The sequence below is a fragment of the Neltuma alba genome, unplaced genomic scaffold (assembly GCF_004799145.2).
Source record: "Neltuma alba isolate B1F8T4 unplaced genomic scaffold, ASM479914v2 tig00012586_pilon, whole genome shotgun sequence".
NCBI lineage: Eukaryota > Viridiplantae > Streptophyta > Magnoliopsida > Fabales > Fabaceae > Neltuma > Neltuma alba.
This window is the reverse complement of record NW_021637038.1, coordinates 238,480-257,716: the sequence shown is the minus strand read 5'-3', so window position 1 is coordinate 257,716 and position 19,237 is coordinate 238,480. Positions and strand designations below refer to the sequence as shown.

The 19,237-nt window shown below is 33.6% G+C and overlaps 3 protein-coding genes and 1 long non-coding RNA gene across 4 annotated transcripts; 1 reads left to right on the top strand and 3 right to left on the bottom strand.

Annotated features, from left to right (window-relative positions):
• Nucleotides 1-2,454: 2,454 nt before the first annotated feature.
• LOC114728988 (pyridoxal 5'-phosphate synthase-like subunit PDX1.2) lies at nucleotides 2,455-3,875 on the top strand. The gene has a single exon (XM_028915929.1). The coding sequence runs from the start codon at nucleotides 2,668-2,670 to the stop codon at nucleotides 3,580-3,582; it is 915 nt and encodes a 304-aa protein (XP_028771762.1). The 5' UTR covers nucleotides 2,455-2,667; the 3' UTR covers nucleotides 3,583-3,875.
• A 750-nt stretch (nucleotides 3,876-4,625) lies between these two features.
• Nucleotides 4,626-6,014, bottom strand: LOC114728963 (mitochondrial arginine transporter BAC2-like). The gene is made up of 2 exons (XM_028915907.1): nucleotides 5,687-6,014; nucleotides 4,626-5,333 (listed from the first exon to the last, which is right to left on the bottom strand). Exons 1-2 carry the CDS (start codon nucleotides 5,927-5,929, stop codon nucleotides 4,626-4,628), a joined length of 951 nt encoding a protein of 316 aa, XP_028771740.1. The 5' UTR covers nucleotides 5,930-6,014.
• A 1,737-nt stretch (nucleotides 6,015-7,751) lies between these two features.
• LOC114728972 (uncharacterized) lies at nucleotides 7,752-9,582 on the bottom strand. The gene is made up of 4 exons (XR_003738695.1): nucleotides 9,441-9,582; nucleotides 9,206-9,261; nucleotides 8,196-8,237; nucleotides 7,752-8,104 (listed from the first exon to the last, which is right to left on the bottom strand). It is a non-coding gene; the product is annotated as an uncharacterized LOC114728972 (long non-coding RNA).
• Nucleotides 9,583-11,168: 1,586 nt separating this feature from the next.
• On the bottom strand, nucleotides 11,169-13,496 carry LOC114728962 (disease resistance protein SUMM2-like). The gene has a single exon (XM_028915906.1). The coding sequence runs from the start codon at nucleotides 13,494-13,496 to the stop codon at nucleotides 11,169-11,171; it is 2,328 nt and encodes a 775-aa protein (XP_028771739.1).
• Between the last annotated feature and the right edge of the window lie 5,741 nt (nucleotides 13,497-19,237).

Below are 19,237 nucleotides of genomic sequence, written 5' to 3'. Positions count from 1 at the left end.
CGGAAGTGTAATGAGGAATGAATGAAGGCTTTGAAATTTGGTTTGAAGAAAGAAGACGGTGGTGGTGGTGGGGAAGGGGGCGTGGTTTGGCACGTGCGACCGAGGCCGTGGGTCCCAATGCTTAATTTGAATTTGTCCTATCATCGTCGCCCACCGCTGCACATGGTGGGGTCAACGTTGGGTTTTCGGTCAATTCAGCTTTTATCGTTGCGCGCTTGGCTTCTCATTCAAATTCCTGACATCCCCGAGGCTGATGCCACGTGTCATGATCTAATACGGTCTTTCTTTTTTGGTTCATTTCAAAGGGAGCGCTTAACAGCGATATTTGCGACGTGATACCGTACTTGAGTTGGGAGAATTGGGCCACAGGCCCATGTTTTCCGGCCTTCATCTGTTTGAGAAAATAATTTGCTTAATTTATTACGGGACCAATTTTTCATTATTTTTCAATGTTGGAAAATACAAAGGCTTAAGAAAGAACGAAGCCCAATTAGTGGTGGGCTTGAAGTGTGATTTGAGCCTTACTTATATATAGACATGAGAGGAGCCCATATAATGAGAGGATAAAAGAAAAATTAATTTCTTTCAGGCAAAAGTTGACTCTAACGAAATGAGTTAGTTGGGTTAGATTTAAAATAAAAGACTAATCCTTCACAACATGACAAATTAAGATTAATCCTTGTTAGAAGAGGTATCCACATTTAATACCTATGCTTTAGGTAAAAAAAAAATTAACTCTAACAAAATGGGTTAGTTCATCACAATGTGATTAATCAAAATTCAAATCTGATATCTATATTTAATATTTGATAGCGTTTCAAATGGGATTGTCTCTAACAGAAAGATATCTATATTTAAAACCAAAAAAAAAAAAAGCCTTGCCTTTTTCTCCATTGTGGGTTCTCCTTCACCATCATATTGCACCACTGACTTTCACCTCCTTCTCCTCTTTTCTACCGACTTTTTTAGTTTCTTTTTCTTCTTCAACTTCCAATATTTGCTTTGCTCACTCCTTTGTTCCTTCCTTAGTTTCCACCATCTTTTCTTTTATCCTTCTCCAATGTCTTAGGATTTTGTTCTCCCGTGTCATGTTTTTGTCTCCATCCTCTTTTCTTCTCCTCTCCACTCTCAACCGCTTCTTCACTGATCTTGTTTTCTTTTTGCTAGTGGTTAGTCTTAATATGGGCTTCCTAACTTCTCTTAATCCCTTACTCCTTCTATTTGACAACTCTTTTTCCTCTGTTTTAATGGATAGTGCCATAGCTGCCTATCTCAATTGAGGCCACTCATGTTACTATCAATTCTAAGCTTTGATTTTTCTTTTTACATTTCAAGTTTATGGTTTCAATAGGTTTTCTCAATTTGTAGTTTTCACAATACATCCTCAAAAGCAGGGCTTTGCAATACGAATATTCACAAAGTTTGTTTTCGTGATTAAATTCATTCCTTGGGATATGATAATTCTCCCTCTGCTTGTAAGGTAGTTGGAGAAGGAATTTCTATTTTTTTTTTATGACATATAGTATTATATTAATTATTTATCATTTATTATTTTTATACAGATTTAAAGCAGCCCGTAACATTTTTAACCGATGTCTTTAATATAGACTAAAAATATTAAAAATATCTTGTAAATAGAGTAAAAAATTATTTTTAATAAGTCATAAAAGTCATTAATTAACATGAACTAATCCTTTTCCACCGATGATAACTAATTAATATGGGCTTTCATTCCGTTTCAACGCCCTTCAATAACATCGCAAATCTAAAATGATATGGTCAATCGAATGTTCACCAACTATCTCCAACTCAAAAGACCAATCAGGTGGGAAGATCAACAAATTGTACTCATATTAATAATTCCAACCCCAACAAACTAATATGCTTATCAAGTATAAATCTAATGAAGCACCTTCATCTTGGTCATTACCCAAAAGCAACCAAATCTATAATAGAACACATTCAGGCACTAAACCAACTAAACCATCAAAGGCCATTATTCTTTCATTCATATCAAATAATACCTTTCTTTATATATAACTGCTTTTATTTTATTTTTTTTGCCTATCTCACTTTTCATTCATTCAAAATTTGTTTTTGTTTTTAACCTTGGGCTTTAATTCATAGCCTCAACGACTGCAAATTTAACGGAAACAGCTTATTCTAAGTAATTTTAAATCGTACAAAATAAATATATAAGAAGAATTTAATCTTTTTTAAAATGTAAATTGTTAAACAAGCCTTTTTTTATAAAAAAAATAATTATTGACTCATGAAGTTTTTAAAAAAAAAGTTGGGGATTGACTAAATTAAAACTTTCAATCAAATTAGAACGGGAAAAGGGTAGTAGTAATTGTTTTTTGTTTAATCCCCAAGTTGACGGGGAATCATTTTGATTATTTCAATTTCAATGGCTGCTAAATTAGAGCGCTAATATTCTTCCACAACTGAAATCGAACTTTCTACATTGCTCCCGTCACCGATTACTCCAGCCTCGAAACCCCGTCGAAATTTCTGGAAACAGCCTCCTTTTCTACTCTGTTCCCTCCATAAATCAATCTAAGCCCCGAAAATTCTTCACCGTTATTTGCCTCTGGTTCACCGTTTTCATATTTATCAATTCTTGATTCTTGATCAGCGAGGCATTTTCACGAATACATCATCACCATGGCTGAAGATGGCACTGTTACGGTCTACAATAGCACTGTCATTACCGATCCGAATACGAATCCATTCTCGTTCAAAGCAGGAGTGGCTCAAATGCTTCGAGGAGGTGCTATTTTTGAAGTCTCAAGCATTCGACAAGCGAAAATTGCAGAAGAAGCCGGTGCGTGTGCTGTCACCGTTTCTGAGCTCAGTCGCCCAGGCATTTCGCGAATGATTGATCCGTCTCTTCTCAAAGAGATCAAGCGGGCTGTGTCGGTTCCCATAATTGCGAGGGCTAGGGTCGGGCATTTCGTGGAAGCCCAGATTCTAGAAGCTGTTGGCGTCGATTATGTCGATGAGAGCGAGTTGCTTGCTTTAGCAGATGACCAGAATTATATCAACAAGAACAATTTCCGGTGTCCATTTGTGTGTGGGTCTAGGAGTCTTGGAGAGGCATTGAGGAGGATCAGGGAAGGTGCTGCGATGTTAAGGACGCAAGGGGAATTATCAGGTTCTGGTAATATTGCTGAGACAGTGAGGAATGTGAGGTCTGTGATGGGGCAAATAAGGACTCTCACTAACATGGATGAGGACGAAGTTTTTGCATTCTCAAAGAAGATAGAGGCACCTTACGATCTAGTAGTGCAAATTAAGCAAATGGGCAGGCTTCCTGTCGTACACTTTGCTGCCGGAGGCATTGTAACTCCAGCGGATGCTGCTCTTATGATGCAACTGGGATGTGATGGTGTGTTTGTGGGATCAGAAATCTTCGATTGCTCAGATCCTTACAAGCGACTTAGGGGAATCATTCAGGCTGTTAGGCACTACAATGATCCTAATGTGTTGGTTGAAAGTTCCTGTGGCTTGGCTGAGGCCATGGCATGTCTCAATATTAGTGATGCCAGGATTGAGCAATTTGATTGCCCCACTCTCTAATCGAATAAACCGTTGGTATATTCATCATGTCTCACTTATAGTTGTATCAGTAAGGCCATTTATGTGGCTGAGCATATAGAACTTTTTCCTGTGACGGGAATAGAGTATGTAATTCTCCTATATCTCTTTCCTTCACTGCATATTGATTTGGGATGGTTTTACCATTTTCTCTGAATTAAAGAGATGAGTTGATTGTTGCCTTTTATGTGAAAATTCAGTTCATAGAAGGACCATATGTGTGATTGACGTTATATGTCTCATTTGTAGTAATAACAGAGGACATGCTTCATTTATATTAGTAATAGTTTTGCTCCACGTGATCTGAATATGGCTTTACCATTCATCGAGTTGCGCTGTATTGCCTTGGCGAATTGGAATAATTTGACTGGCTTCTATGTGTTTATCTCAGTGCAAGGAATATGCCTCAAGTTCTAAGAAACGTATCAGGCTGTTAACGGCATAATGGTTGACAGTGACGATGATATAAATTTCCAGTTGGATCTTTAGATGTGTGGTCTTCTTTACGAGGGCCTGATTTCTCTCTGGGTTTATTTTGTGATTACACGGGGGATATTTTGATCCTTTCAACAAAATGTTTACCAATTTACGGAAAAGTTCATAACCTCCTATCATTGTTTGAATCTGATTGCTGACGCTTCTAAGTTGTCATAAGTTGAATGAGTATTTAATTTGTATTCAGCTTCCTAGAAAAACAGATTTCAAGGGCATCTATTTGTAGCAAAACGAGAGATACAATCATTCATTGAGAGATGTCTGATTTAAGGGTGATGGGATGAACCTGTCTGTTTCTTAACATAGCGTCTGAAAGGGAAATTAAGATATATCGTCTGAATAAGAGATGCAGTACAAAAGACCATCTTCCTTGAATATTTCTAATTTGCTTATGAGTACTGCGAGCTTACAATTTGCCAACTTTGTATTAAACATCCTCTAACATGCATATGGCAAGTACACTAGGCAATAATTGTCAGATGTGAAATCTTACTTTTATCTGCTTCGTAGACACTTGTTTGATTGTTGTCTCATTGTCTTGTGTTCCTAGAAAAGGACGGATCTCCTAGGTTGTTATTGCTACTACTTCCATTATTTGACAGGCTTCTCATAGCAATTTCATAAGCAGCAAACACAGCACCATTCACTATAAAAGCTCTACCCACTGTAGTTCTCATCCCCCTCCACAAAACACTGTGTCCTTCTTCTTTGACACTTTTTTCCAGGCAATCAATAATGCTTGTGTATCTTTGTGAGGATTGTGTTTGAGCCTGGAGTCTTGTCTTTATAACATCAAAAGGGTAAGAGCCAATCCAACTTACTACCCCAGCTAATCCTCCTGCTATTAACATTGTACTCAAGCTTTCTTGACTGGTTTTCCTACAACCTGGGTGAAGTTGTTCCTTCATATACTCATATGTCCAGAAGTATACGCCATGACCAGGTGCATCCCTGAGGACAGTGATGCCTAATCCTCGGAATATTCCTCTAAGACCTTCCCCATTCCATATCTTCCTTGTGACTGATAAAGGGCCTTTATAGGATTCTGTTAATGGGCCCTTGCTCTGAAGCTGGAGGCGAATTTTGACCAGTTCTACTGGGGACACAATCGTGCTTTGTAATGCACCAGTTATGAATCCTGCTAGAGCAACGCTGTTGTAGGAAGGAGGGCTATTTGCTGAGACTGATGAGTCAAAGGCTCTAGAGAGAACCGCGTAAGTTTGAAAAATCATAGCATTCTGGAACCAAAAGAGAGAGGGAAAGAAAAAAACAAGAATGATCATTATGAGATAATGATATTTAGTTGCTGGTGAAGATTTGAAGACAAACAAAATAATCATTGTCATTCTTGTGTACTTGGAGGGGGATAATCCAACAAGATTTTATTTTCTACTGGGAACTAACATAGGTAATAAATATATTAGATACTCTTATTGAATCAACTCAATTTTGAGTTGTGGCGGCACTAGTATGTAGTTGTAATTAGTCCTTTCTCAAATGACAATGAAAGGCCAATGGCATCGACCTACCTTTGGTGAAATTTAGGAAAAACTATGTCGAAGGATCAAAATAGAGAGGAGAGAAAGAGGACCTGAAAAGTGATAGCAGCCAAAGGTGCAGCCATGCCTCTGTAGAGAGAAGCTGGGCCTTCCCTGGAAACCATATTTTTTATTAAGCTGAACACGGAAGTTGCCATATTTGAATTCTGTTGGTGGATTCGGAGGGTGTCGAGTGGATAACCAGATATCACTCCAGCCACACCCCCTACCCCTCCTGCCACAAATTCTCCGCTCCAACTGCTTCCTCTCTCAACATCAACCTTTGAGCCTGACATTACCCTTTTTAACTTGTCATACAAAATGCATCACAACTTCTGGCACATTCAAGCTCAAACGCCTTTCTTTTGTGTGCTTCTTTTCCAACTCAATTCTGCAAACTCATGTGATGGGATTCAGAGCTCAACATTTTTCTAGATTCTGGCGTTTGCTCTGCTATTCAAATCTTGCTTCTTTTTCGTTGGCTCCGCAGACCCAAAATTTAATACGATTGAAAGTTCAAAACTTCTTCTGGTTCTGGCTGTGTGTTCTGGTTCTTGCTTTGCAATTTAAATCATATGAAGCAGGACAGGCTAAAACGCCATTCTTTAGCCCAATTTTGTTCCTTCTTTTGTTTTGCTAGCCGGGCCGTAGTTGGATTCTGAGTTGGAAAATTGAGTTCTGGCTGTTACCAAATCCTTATCATCCCCACTTTCTAGGGAGAACCAAAGACGGATGACAAAGAAGAGAAGTATATTTCTGAATGATTGGCCGAAACAAAAGCGAACAAACGGCTCCTATTTCGTGGGCAATGTAGTGTGCTGAGAACGTGAAGAGAGCGAGAGGCCAGCATCCCCTTTCATGAGAGGTTGTCCGGGAGTCCAAATTCGTGCCTAGAACGTTTGCAACTTTGCATGCCTCGCCATGTAAGAAACAATGATAATACCATTTACCATAGTTTTTATGTGTTTCTCTTTTTAAAATCATGGGTCATGTCTACATGTATAATGCATTCAATCCTGGCTACTATGTTTTGATTAACGGAGCGTGAGAATGATAACCGAGCAGTAATATTAATTACGACAATAATTTTCAAGTCACAGAGATTTATTGTCGAGGAAGAATAGCCCGCCCGTTTTTTTGTTTTACCTTCATAGCCTGTCCATTCAAATACATAGAAAAGCAAAAATTAGCCGGGGTTGGATGTACCAAAAAGACTAGTTTCTCACAAAATTGTAAACTAAGATTCGAAATTCATATTTAGTACTTGATGATATCGCAAATATGATTATTCCTAGATAAGAATATCTGCGTCTAACCAAAAAAAAAAAAAAGTAAAAACTTTTCAGCAGTAAACCATTAACCACAAGTCCACAAGTCATATTATTAGCATTTTTACATTTTTATTCTATATATATTGTTTCCATTCTATTATCTGAATTTGTATAAGATTTTAATATCAAAATATATTCCAAACTGTTATTTAAAATCTATTTGGTGAATACCCTGTTCAAAGAGCTATTTATTGATAGAATACAATTACAATCTTTGTTGCTGACCTGACCTTAAGATTATTTGTCGTCGTATAATTTAGGCTAGTATTTATTCTTGGTATTGCATGAGAAGAAAATTCTAATTTTTATTGAAGCTAACGAAAATATTGTGTATCCAATCCGTCTCGGATCATTCCTGTTGATCTAAACTGCAAACTCGATGAAAAATCAAACAAAGAATGACGTTTTCGAGCAATCACCCTCAACTCCGTATCATAACAGTTCAGAAAAAAAATTATGATATGTTAGAAAAATTGTCATATTTCTCAAAATTAACTCACTTTTCTAACTTCCTTAATCTAATCAAATTAATTAAATAAACCTTATATTAAAGACAAAATGAATAGCTCAGATGAATGTGTAAATTTTTATCATAATGATTGTTCATTCCTGCTGCTCTTCTGAATTTGCAATTCAAAATGTTGAGAAACTTTCCCATGCCATTTTCAGAGGGAGACATGACATGTGGAGCTAAAAATTGATTAAACCCCCCTTTTGTCATTGAAGGTCGATCTCACCGACACACAATGTGGCCTTTTTCTCTGAAATTGGCAATTTGGCGGATGCAAGTCTTAAAGGGGAGATATATTCCTTAATTGTCACAATCCATGTCCATCCAACGTTGCCAAAGACATTTCACAACAATCAAGTAACAAGAAAGTCTTAGAGGAAAGCTGCAAACAAGCAATTTATTGCGCTCGTGACACAACGCAGTTAGGTTCCCAAATACAAGCAAGAAAGTATCCAGTGCACAGACCACATTAATCAGAGATTCTCTCAAAGCAACATATATATTTAGTTACAGCTCAATAACTATATGTCCCATTAAAGGGTAAGTCCTCATTTCTTTCCACTCTTCTTCAGCCCAGAACCTCCAAAGGCCCCCTTCTGTTGTGCCTTGGCTTTCAGCTCCCTTAGTGCCTGTTTCAAGCATTCAAAAGAAATACGTTTGAATTGGCACATTAACAATAAATCAATTTGTAAGTACAACATAAAAGATATGATATCGAACCTTTTCCTCTTCCTTTTTCTTCTGAATGTTAGCCAAATCGACCTGCAAAGTACAGATACCGATATAAAATCAAATGTAAGATCTCAAACATATTCAAACATTAATGCGATGGCTGTCTCTTGGCTTGTACAAATGCTGTTTGTTGGTGTCCGTAAATACATCAGGGCATGAAGACATGTTACAATTCAAGGATTTTCCAAAGTGATAAACGGACGAGTGAAAATACATAGCAGTTCTGAAAGTACATAGCAGTTCCCCGTGTGATGAATGAAGACCGTACCCCAGACCACCATCAAAAACTAAAAAGCACTAGAAATGAGATCACCAAGTAAATTTCCTATGACTATTTGCATGAAATTCCAGTTTTAGCCAATGAGATCAAAGTTCGCAAAACACTAGCAAGTATTGATCTTTCAGAATAAAGTGAGATTGAACAGCTTGGTCCCATTCCTCTTCCTTGCTTGACTGGTCTTAAGAGGCACCTTTTGTGATCCAAAAAAGATGCAAATTTAGATTGAACTCTCTTTGGTAAGAAGGAATGGGAAATAACGGTGAAAAACCATTAGTTGATATCCGATGGATTAATCAAGAAAAATTACATGTAGGAAACGCAAAGAAAGGAGAAGCAACATTAGCATGCCGTAGATGCTCGATACAGAGTAAAGAACGGAAGTCCTGGGAAAATTCTTTGATATTTGTACCAAATAAGGTTACATCAAGAACACCAGCTGCGAGTCTATAAAAATAGATCTAGACTTCACAATTAATAATTAACATATTAGTCATAGAATCTTAACTAACCCCAAACCAGACATCTTTATGCCATTTCTTTTAGACATCTTCGTTACTCTATGAAGGCGACGTATTACGAGCTGTCTATTCATTTTATCTATCACACAGGTCCACAAAAAAGGTTATCTTGACTTATAAATTTCTATTCTTTTAGCCATGCTGATCTAGAAACCGGAGTTTAAAAGGAGCAAAATCCCCGAAGGAGATCGGTGAGATACCTCGTCGTAGTCTTTCTGATCAGACTTGGGTTTCTTCAAAGGCTTGGCCTTTCCACCTACAAATCCAAATATTAATCAAAGGCAAAAGCAAAATCAAGGTTCCAGTTAACAGATCAAAACATGAGGGTTTCATAGATCGAAAGTTAGGGGAGAAGCTTAAGCTCAAAACATAAGAAAAATCAGACGAATCGGAGAATCAGGTTATTCCGATGACCAACATAGGAGAAGGAGATACCTTGCTTGGACGACATGGTTGCGATGTAGAGCTAGGGTTCGGTCCGAATCCAAAAGCGAGAAGAGCTCCCTTAACTTCAGCCTTGACCTTACCCCCTCCCAGGCTCCCACAGTTGCCTTTCGCGAATTTCTGTCGCTTATTATATTGTGCCAATAGCAAAAGGCGCAAGCAGCAGCCCACTTTTCGTTCATCAGCTACTAAAATACGAGTACTTGATTAGATTTTAAATAATTTTTTATTCATTTAAATGAGGTTTAAATTAAATTTATGAAATTTTTAAAAAAATATAAAAATTTAAATTTATTTATTTATTTATCTATTTAAGTCTTCAATTAACATATTATTTAATTATAATACTTTCTATTCAAATCTCAATTAAGATATTATTCAAATTCAAAATTAATTATTAGTTTATTCATTTAGGCCTCCAATTAAAATTTCATTTAATAATGATATTCCTTATTTAATTCAATATACCTAAAACAAAGTATTATTTAAATCCTATTAATTAAATATATTTAGATATTATAATGTCATACCCGATCAGTTTTTAAACAAATAGAATATTGCAAGCTTTCAAGAATATAGTTAATAGTATGAAAATAAATAAATAAATTTTATCCAAAAACATAAACAAGTAATTTTTTTTTGCCAACGAAATAAGTAAATAAATAAACGAATAGTAAAATGATTTAAATAAAAAGATTCTGTCCCTCAAAAATTATATTCATGCTTGAATATAAAAAGAAAACGTAATAGCAATTTAATAAAAAATGGGAATAATCTGTAACATGCCAGAAATCTGCAGTTAATTTTTAATTAGATGAGGCGTTGGGAACAGAATAACCAGCCACGTTAGTTATATGCTAACGACGATAGCAGGTGAGATGATAATGTTTTATTAAAAAAAAATGAGATAATAATTACTAAATTGATAGTCTTTTTATGAGATACCATAAATAAAAAAAGTTAGGGCAAAAATATACCTTTGCTTCTTTAAATTTACATAATGTTACAGTTTAACTCCTGAATGCTAAAAGGTATCTTTTTAATCTTTTAATCCTAATACCCTGAAGGTGGTCCAAAAAAAAAATCTCTAATACCCTGAAGTTTCATATAATTATTTTTTATAACGAACAATGATTTTTCAAACTGATACTTTGAATAAATATAAGAAAGGAGATTAGTCACACGTGGTCTCTTAATTTTATGGATAAATATTATAATAAGATTATATGGAGTGGGAATAAATACAAAGAGAGGGATTATGCCAAAAACCAAACCTTAAATAAAAAAGGTTTCTCTCTGCAGTATTTTCCTTTAAATGTTAAAAGCAAATGGTGAAATAGTTTATCAAACAGTGCTAACTGACATAAAAAAGGTCCAGCTCATTAAGTGAAAAAAAGAAGAAGAAAAGAATAAAGGATATAAAAACACACAGAATAGGTGTATATGATTATTAACGGAATACTAATAAATCATACAAACAATACATCGTTTGTTTGTTTTTTTTTTTTGAGTCTAAAAGCTCAGCTACATACTTATATAAGGTCTTCAAGCGAGAAAGCTGGAGAAAGAAAGCAAATGAAAACCAATGATCATTGCTCCCGATGGTGAAACCAATCTGCAACATGTACAGGTATAATTGATACTGTAAGCAATAATTATTACACATGAAAGTAAAAAGAGTTGAAATCTATATTTATGCTATAATATTGTATTTACCTTTCAGTAAGGTTTAAACTTTGATTGGAATTTGTGCTTTGCTGCAGGGTCATCCCATTCCAACTTGTCCCACCAATCTTGAGATCCATGGATATGTGTCAACTTATGTTTGGCAGAGTTGGAATCGAGTGGTAGCTTGTTCAACTTTTGACACCAGACTATCGTAATGGATCTGAGGGAAGGAAAAGGCAAGGGTGCCTTTTGAATGCTCTCAAGTATTGGTAAGTACTCCAAACGCAGTGTGACAATAGAAGAGAATACAGAAGAAGAAGAAGAAGAAGAATCCACATTCTCATTATTCTTTATTGAGTAGTCTTCATCATCTTCTTCTTCTTTTATCACTTCTTCCATTGACTGACACTTAGAAATCTCAAGTTCTTGAAGAAGTGGAGCATACTTGAGCCATGTCACATGAGTTAGTGAACAACAACTAATTGTCACTTTTCGGAGCTTGATTAGACAACCTGTATCAAAAACAAAAGAATATTGCTCTCTTCTAATCTCCAACAACACGAGATGAAATTCCCGTAGCTGCTTCATTTGTGATAAGAACGCAAATGATAAAGGCATCACATCATTCTCGTAGGAGAAGCCAATCTGAAGGCTGTATATGCAACTTTGCAGTTTGGCTGACTCCAATAATTTTTTCAGACCATCTTTACTTGTTATTCCTATGCATAATTCCCCAATACTTGGTAGGCACTCCAACTCTTCTAAAATACCTCTCTCTTTTGAATATTCTATGTTGAACAGTCTAACCACTCTTAATTGTTGAAGACTAGATAGCACTCCCAATGGAAAAGATTTCACATATGCATCCAAGCTAAGAAGCTTTAAATTTGTCAAGTACTGCAAGTTATTCACAAACTCTGCGTCGAAACTCTCATAAGTAAACACAGAAAGATATTCCAAAGAAACTAAACCCCCAATGTCGCCAAGTAATGGTCCTGTGACACGTATGTCCAAGACTTTCAATCTTTTCATGTGTTTAATATCTTCCAGATGTGTGACACCACTTCTATTCGATAAAACTACTGTTGTGGCATTTGGAGGATCTCGGATTTTTCCTAATTCCCAATTATTCATGATTGAAATTCTTTGCATAAATTTCATATTATCTTGATCACGTGCTATCCAAAGTGCCATGTCACGAATCATATCATGCATTTTAACTGTACGTAACATAAAAATATCATCTTTAACAGTTTCTAACAAGCACGAAAGCTTCAACTTTTCAATAATAGACTCACCATGACCATACATATCTTGCACACTCTCTGTCATATCTTTACAAAGAAATTTCTCCAACATCCATCTGTCGATGAGCTTGAGAACTCGAATTTCACAATCTTCCGGGTACAATGCACAATACAAGAAGCAACGCTTTTGCACCTCATCCAATCGGTCATAGCTAAATTTGAGGACGGAGAATACTTTCTTCTCCAAATCTGGTGCAGTTAGTGAAGAACTTGTTAAGTTCTTTATTGAATGTTCCCAAGCCTCCACACTCTTCACTCCAGCCATGGCACTTCCTACCACAATTAGCGCAAGTGGTAGCCTTCTACATTCTTTAGCCATCTTCTCTGCAAGCTTTGGAATACTAGGGTCTGACCTCAAAGTGTCCTCACCAACTTTCATGCAAAATAACTTTGTGGCTTCTTCCTCTGTCAAAGCTTCTACCTTGAATGTTCTTTTAGCTTGCATTTTTGCACACACATTTTCTGACCGAGTTGTGAATAACACTTTGGATTGACAATTAGTTTTCCCTGGACGTGGCACTCCTGCCAAGCTCAAGTCCATCTCATCCCACATGTCATCCAATAATAAGGCAAATTTCTTTTGGTTGAGGACCCTATAAATCTTTGCTGCTTTTTCAAGCTGATTACCACAGCGATTCCAAATGTCATCGCCAATCCCAACCAATTTTCTAATATTGTCCATGATACTATCCAAATTGGGCTCTTTTGACACCACAACCCACATCACAAAATCAAATTCTTGCCTCCTCTTCCCAAGTTCATTGTTAATTCTCTTTAACAAGGTAGTCTTTCCTACCCCGCCCATCCCATGTAAACCAATAATGCCAACATTCTCTTCTTCAATGCTCTTCCATACCTTATTAAACATCAAATCTAACCCCACTACTTCATCTTGAGGCATCTCAATTGGCTCGGGTGGTATTGTGTGAGCAATTTTAAGATTTTCGCCAAACCTTTTGCCCTCTGTTGCCAACTGATCTACCTTCTCTAGCATCTCAGCAGCTTTCTTTCCTAACCTGTAGCTTGACTTACAATGCTTCGGGCAATATTTACTTAGACATTTGTCTTTCATTTCTTTAGCTTCTTGAGCTTGAATAACTGTTATTTCCTGTGTTAGGCATGTATAAATTACAATCTTTGCATATTACTCACAGTCTTACATGCAAAAAATAAATATAATTTTACAAACTATAGATTATGAAATAAATCAATTTGTAAATTTGATTATTCTATTAATTGAACATATCTGTTTACGTAGTAATTAATTACAACATCATTTATCAACAGTCAAATAACATTATAAAACGATTTGTTCTATGCATATATTTTAATATATTCATATTGGTTAAAATAAATTTTTTTAAAAGAATTTACTAATTATATTATACAGATAACCAGTAAATATTAAATAAACTATTAAGATATAGATTAGAAATTTATTTTGAGCAGGGAACAAGTTTTAAATAAGATTAATTCTAAATTTCTAATATAGTTTTCAATTAAAACAAATATCCTTTTAGTTTTGTTTGAGGCTCTTAATATGTTAAACCAAAATGTATGTTTTGCAAATCAAAGTGGAATTTAGTAATTAAGGTAAAATGTAATGGTGGTAAGATTTATCACTCTAATAATAACTTTTATTACTTTCACCAAAAATACAAACATTTTTATGAATCATTAATTATAAAATAAATCAATTTGTAAATTTCATTATTCTATGAATTAAACATATCTATTTACTTAGTAATTAATTATTACATCATTGATCAACTGTCTATTTTATGTTCCTGAAAATATAAACACTGTCCCCTTTTTTTTGGGCGAAAATATAAGACACTGATTTTCCATTCATAAATTGGATATTGAAGCAACATCGTTCATTCCCAGGAAAAAAAAGGGGGGGGGGACTTAAGATGAACTATCATTATAAAATACGTAAAATATACTTGACTTCTCTTCAATTTTACTCAAATTATATAAATCTTCCCTCTAATTTTAAAATCTACGCTTTATTATCATTTGAAACACCATTAAAATATTCTATTAAAAATTCTAAAATAGAATTTTATTAATTGAGAATTATGTTAAAAATTTAAAATTCTTAATATATCCTCATAATCTAATTGTTTGCCCTCTCTCTCCAATTTAAATCATTTTAATTATAGATATAAAATATTTAAATAGTGTTTATAAAATATTATAGTAAAACTTATTAAAATATGGAGTAGAAAAGGAAAAAAAAATGAAAAATTTATTGACCAATTTTTGCTTCTTTTTTTTTAATTAAATTCCTACCTAATTTTTTTTGTTGCCCTAAAAGCTACCTCATTTGTTTTTGTACATACATGCCTGAAAGATTTGTTAGGGCAACATATGGATCTAAACATTAAAAAAATTAAAATTATTTTTTAAATACTATCTAAAAAATTTCTTTAAAAAAATTAAAATTTCAATAAATATTTAATTTTTTTGGTCAAAAAATAAATATTTAAGTTAGCTAGGGATGTCTTAGTCCAAATCTGGTGATTTAAAGATTGATTAATGTGGGTAAATGAAAATGAAATATTCAAATTAGAGAGGGTTTTTTGTGTCATGTGACTTTTAATTTAAGTAGAAGTTTGTGTAAAAATGCAGCCTTGTGATGTGGATACAGGGGGATTTTACATTTTCAAGTCTTTCAAAATCAATTTAATTTCCTTCCATTACTTTTTCCTGTTTCCTCTCTCTAATGACTAACGCCTATCCTGAACTTCCTAAATTTTTTAGTATATTCTACCTTCAGTCATAAATATAAAAGTTAATTAGAGATTCAATTTAGTCATTAATATAATATCTTAATCCACTTTGTTTCTCATATTTATTTATTATTTCCTAAAATAGTCTTCATGTTGCTTACACATAATAGGGAGTTTTATTCTAATGCACATGATTAATAAGGATATTTAAAAAAATAACATTCATCTATTATAAATAATTAACTTATTTAATTTTTTTAATATTTACAAACTAGTGATGTGACTTTTATATAAAGGGAATGAACGGTGATCATATAGTAAACACTTTAAAATTGAACTAAAAAAAAAATTTTAAAAGGAAATTAGCAACAGGTTGGATGGGCAGTACCTGTTGAAAGTTGTCAACTTTTGTTAGCCATCTATCGATTTCGTGGGTTCTTTGCATTTGTCCTGTGTTCTCAGCTTCATCAACTCTTGTCTTCAAATCCTCTTTCATGCTTCGAACATCTTCCCATTTATCTTTCAGTATCTCCAAATTGTTCTCCAATTTACGAATATAATCAGCTTCTTTCTTGGCACCAACACAAAAACACTTGGTAATGTCCCATATGATTCCCCCAGCTTCAGCCATATCTTCAAAACAATGCTAAGTAGTGGACATGTTAATTAGAGCAATTTCTTTTTCTGGAAAAAAAAAAACGCTATTTGTATTGTATGTGTTGTGCGTTTAACCTAAAAGTAAAAACAATAATTAATAAATAACACGAATCTTAACTAATTAACCCCAAACCAGACATCTTTCTACTTTTTGAAGGCTTGCCGTATTACGAACTATCTAATGCAAGTCCAACGAAAAAGTTGATTTGAAACACTAATTTCTATTCTTTTAGCCATGGTGATATAGAAACTAGAGTTTAAAGGCACCAAATTAAAATCTGAAAAGGAGATCGATGAGATACCTCAGTGTATTCTTTCTGATCAACCTTGGGCTTGTTCAAAGGCTTGGCTTTTCAGCCTACAAACCCAGACATTAATCATAGACGAAGACAAAGTTGAGGTTCTAGTTAACAGATCAAAACATGGGGGTTTCATAGATTGAAATATTGGGGAAGAGCTCAAGTTCAAAACATAAGAAGAACCAGTAGAAGAACCAGAGAATCAGAAGATTAATCTGCGTTGACCGAAATAGGAGAAAGTGCTACCTTACTAACTAGGACCAATCCTCTCTTCAGATCAAGTCAGCAGTCCAGATTCTAAACCATCGAGATTCCTGTGGCCAAACTTTATTCTGAGATGAGATTTTGAGGAAGACTCAACTGAGACTAAACTTGCGTCCCTCCATCTGTGATGATTAAAGGTCTACCTCAATTTTGGAAGGCGCGTCAAGCAAGTGGGCAACACGTGATGAGCACAATTAATTAATTAAATTTAATATAAATTAAGAAGAATCAATCATCAATCATCAGTCATCGTCGTCGATTAATCAATACTTCTCCGGTTTTATTTATATAAAAGAAAAAGAACTTTTTTTCTTATCTTATTCATAAGTTATTTCATTAAATTTTTATCATAAATATATTATATTGTTTTTTATTATAGTTATTTTTTAAAAAAAGTGTTCATATTAATGGAGAGTTAATGAAAAAAGATAAAGTTAAAAAATTATTATATTCTAATGAAGAGTTAATACAGTTTAAATTTTTTTTAATTTATATAAAATATGTTAAAAGTAATTTATAAATAAGATAAAAAAAATATATCATGTAAATCCTTTCCGGCAAGCTGGCTCAAATGTGGCTTAGGACACATGGTTTGCCTCGGGCTTTGTTTGGGCTGGTTTTAAATAATGTCATTCCTTGGGCTTCGCACGCAGCCTATTCATTTGCCAAGGAGCTCCCTGTCAATTTAAATTCAAATTTCAAAATTCTCGAGCCTCCCGCTGCCAACTCTGGTTTTGTACGTCTCCCATCACCGACCCCAGATGCTATTAATCTTTGGCCTGGCTTCTCTCCACTGCGGCTATGGTTCGTTGCCCTTCGCTACCTTTATACGGCACCGTTTGAAGCAAAATGACAAGGGAGCAAGAATAATAAAATAAAGGGCAGGGCACTTCGACAAATAGATAGAGACAAAGGCATTGGGTGAGAAACGAGGAAATGCCTAATCCCAGTTTGTGGATCTACCCACCCCAAAACATTTTTTCAAAAAAATCAGTTAAATATCTTTTTTTAGCTTTTTAATTAAACCAATATATAAGAAAATGAGCAAAATTATGGGGAAAAAAAACTATAAACCATCTGTTTTATCTGAAAACTCCAAACCATTTTTTTGCCAAAAAAACTCCAAACGATTTTGTTAATTAAAAATCACATCTGAAGACTTATTTTATTAATTCAAAAAAAAAAATTTTGGCTAAAAATTAACCAAAATATAAGAAAAGGAGAAAAATTAACCTTTATTTCACATCATTTTCTATTGTTAATATTACTTCCAATCCTTATAATATGAGAACTACATAATTAATTTATGAATATTGAAAAAATTAGTTAAGTTAGTTATTAATAATAAATAGGTGTTACCTTTTCTAAAATATATTTACTAATAATGTATATTGACTAGAAATACTATTTAATAAAATTTTTATTATATGCAACTACTAGAATGACTACTTTAAAAAAAATAGATAAATATGAGACATAAAATAGATCAGGATCTTATATTTAGAACAAAATTAAAATTTAAATTAGTTCTTATATTAAAGACTAAAGATAGTATATATATTTATATTTCTAAAGTTATTATCACTTTATGCCTTGACAATCACTTTATACTCTAAAGCCATGAATCGTTTGGCTAATATTTTTCGATAAAAATAAATTATTTTAAAAGAAAACGTTGAAAAAAATATAATATTTAAAAATTTTAATAATTTTTTTAAATTACTAAAATTTAAGTCTTTAGATGTCATTTTTCATTAACAAAAACGTTTAAAGTTTTCAGATAAAAAAGATAGGTTATAGTTTTTTTTTTAAAAAATAATTTTTCTCTTCTTCTTATATGTTTGTTCAATTAAAAATTGTTTTGTCAAATTTTTCTTGTTTGGATCAGCGGTAGCTCCGAAGTTATTTAGCTTCCAAACCTGCGCTAGGGCTGAAGCCATTTTTTTTTACTATCACGTTAGGTGCGCTGGTTTGCGTTGGGTTGCATAACTACTTTCCAGGTTTGTCCTCTTTTCTTCTCTCTGAATGAAGCCTCTCTCTCTCTGTTTTTTTTTTTGGTTGTGTTTTACGTTTTTCTAATTTGACTTTTTTAATTAGATTTTCTGTTACCTTTAATCTTTTAATCATTTGTTGTTATTTGTAATTTTCATATATTTATTTATTCAATATATATAATTATTTGTTTTTAAATATTTACAAGTTGTATATATATGTGATATATCACATTTGCTCATTAATATAAGATCTTAATAGATTAATTTGAGCAGTTTAAAAATGCTAAATAAATTACTTAACTATATTATATAATCCATGATCTTTTTAAAATACTTATATATATCACTAAATTATATATTAGTTTATTAGTCAAGTAAATTAATTAAATATAAATGCTTTTCAGTAATTTATTTAATTTTCTTAACCTTATCAAATTAGTTAATTGAGTCTTATATAAAAACTCATGTCCTTTTTAGCTATTTTACGTTTAAATTTACTTTTTTAATTATCCATCCAAACAAGTTTTAACTTTTCAAACAGACTTTTTAGAAATATCAATCTAAATTTAAATCATATTATATTAACTAACTTTTATTCTAACTGATTTTTATAAAAATTAGATAGAATAAAAATTAGTTTTGTCGTCGCTAATCCAAACATATCCATAATCTTCCAATCTCCCTCATCCTCACTTCAAATTCTTCCTCCGCAAACCGTTCCATGATTTCTTCTCCTTCACAGTATTCTTTCATGCTCGTCGATGAATCAGTGCTTCCGTCCTAAGCATTCAACAAGGCATCTCTGCTCTCTGCTCTTCCTCTGCTTTTCTTCATCTATTCCATCTCTCTCTCACTATTGCTTTT

What these genes read in the sequence shown, in the direction of transcription:
- LOC114728962 (XM_028915906.1), bottom strand. Translation starts at nt 13,496, where the DNA reads ATGAAAGACAAATGTCTAAGTAAATATTGCCCGAAGCATTGTAAGTCA.
- LOC114728988 (XM_028915929.1), top strand. Translation starts at nt 2,668, where the DNA reads ATGGCTGAAGATGGCACTGTTACGGTCTACAATAGCACTGTCATTACC.
- LOC114728963 (XM_028915907.1), bottom strand. Translation starts at nt 5,929, where the DNA reads ATGTCAGGCTCAAAGGTTGATGTTGAGAGAGGAAGCAGTTGGAGCGGA. An exon ending in TGGCTGCTATCACTTTTCAG is followed by an intron (nt 5,334 to 5,686) that starts GTCCTCTTTCTC and finishes TTTTGGTTCCAG; the next exon opens with AATGCTATGATTTTTCAAAC.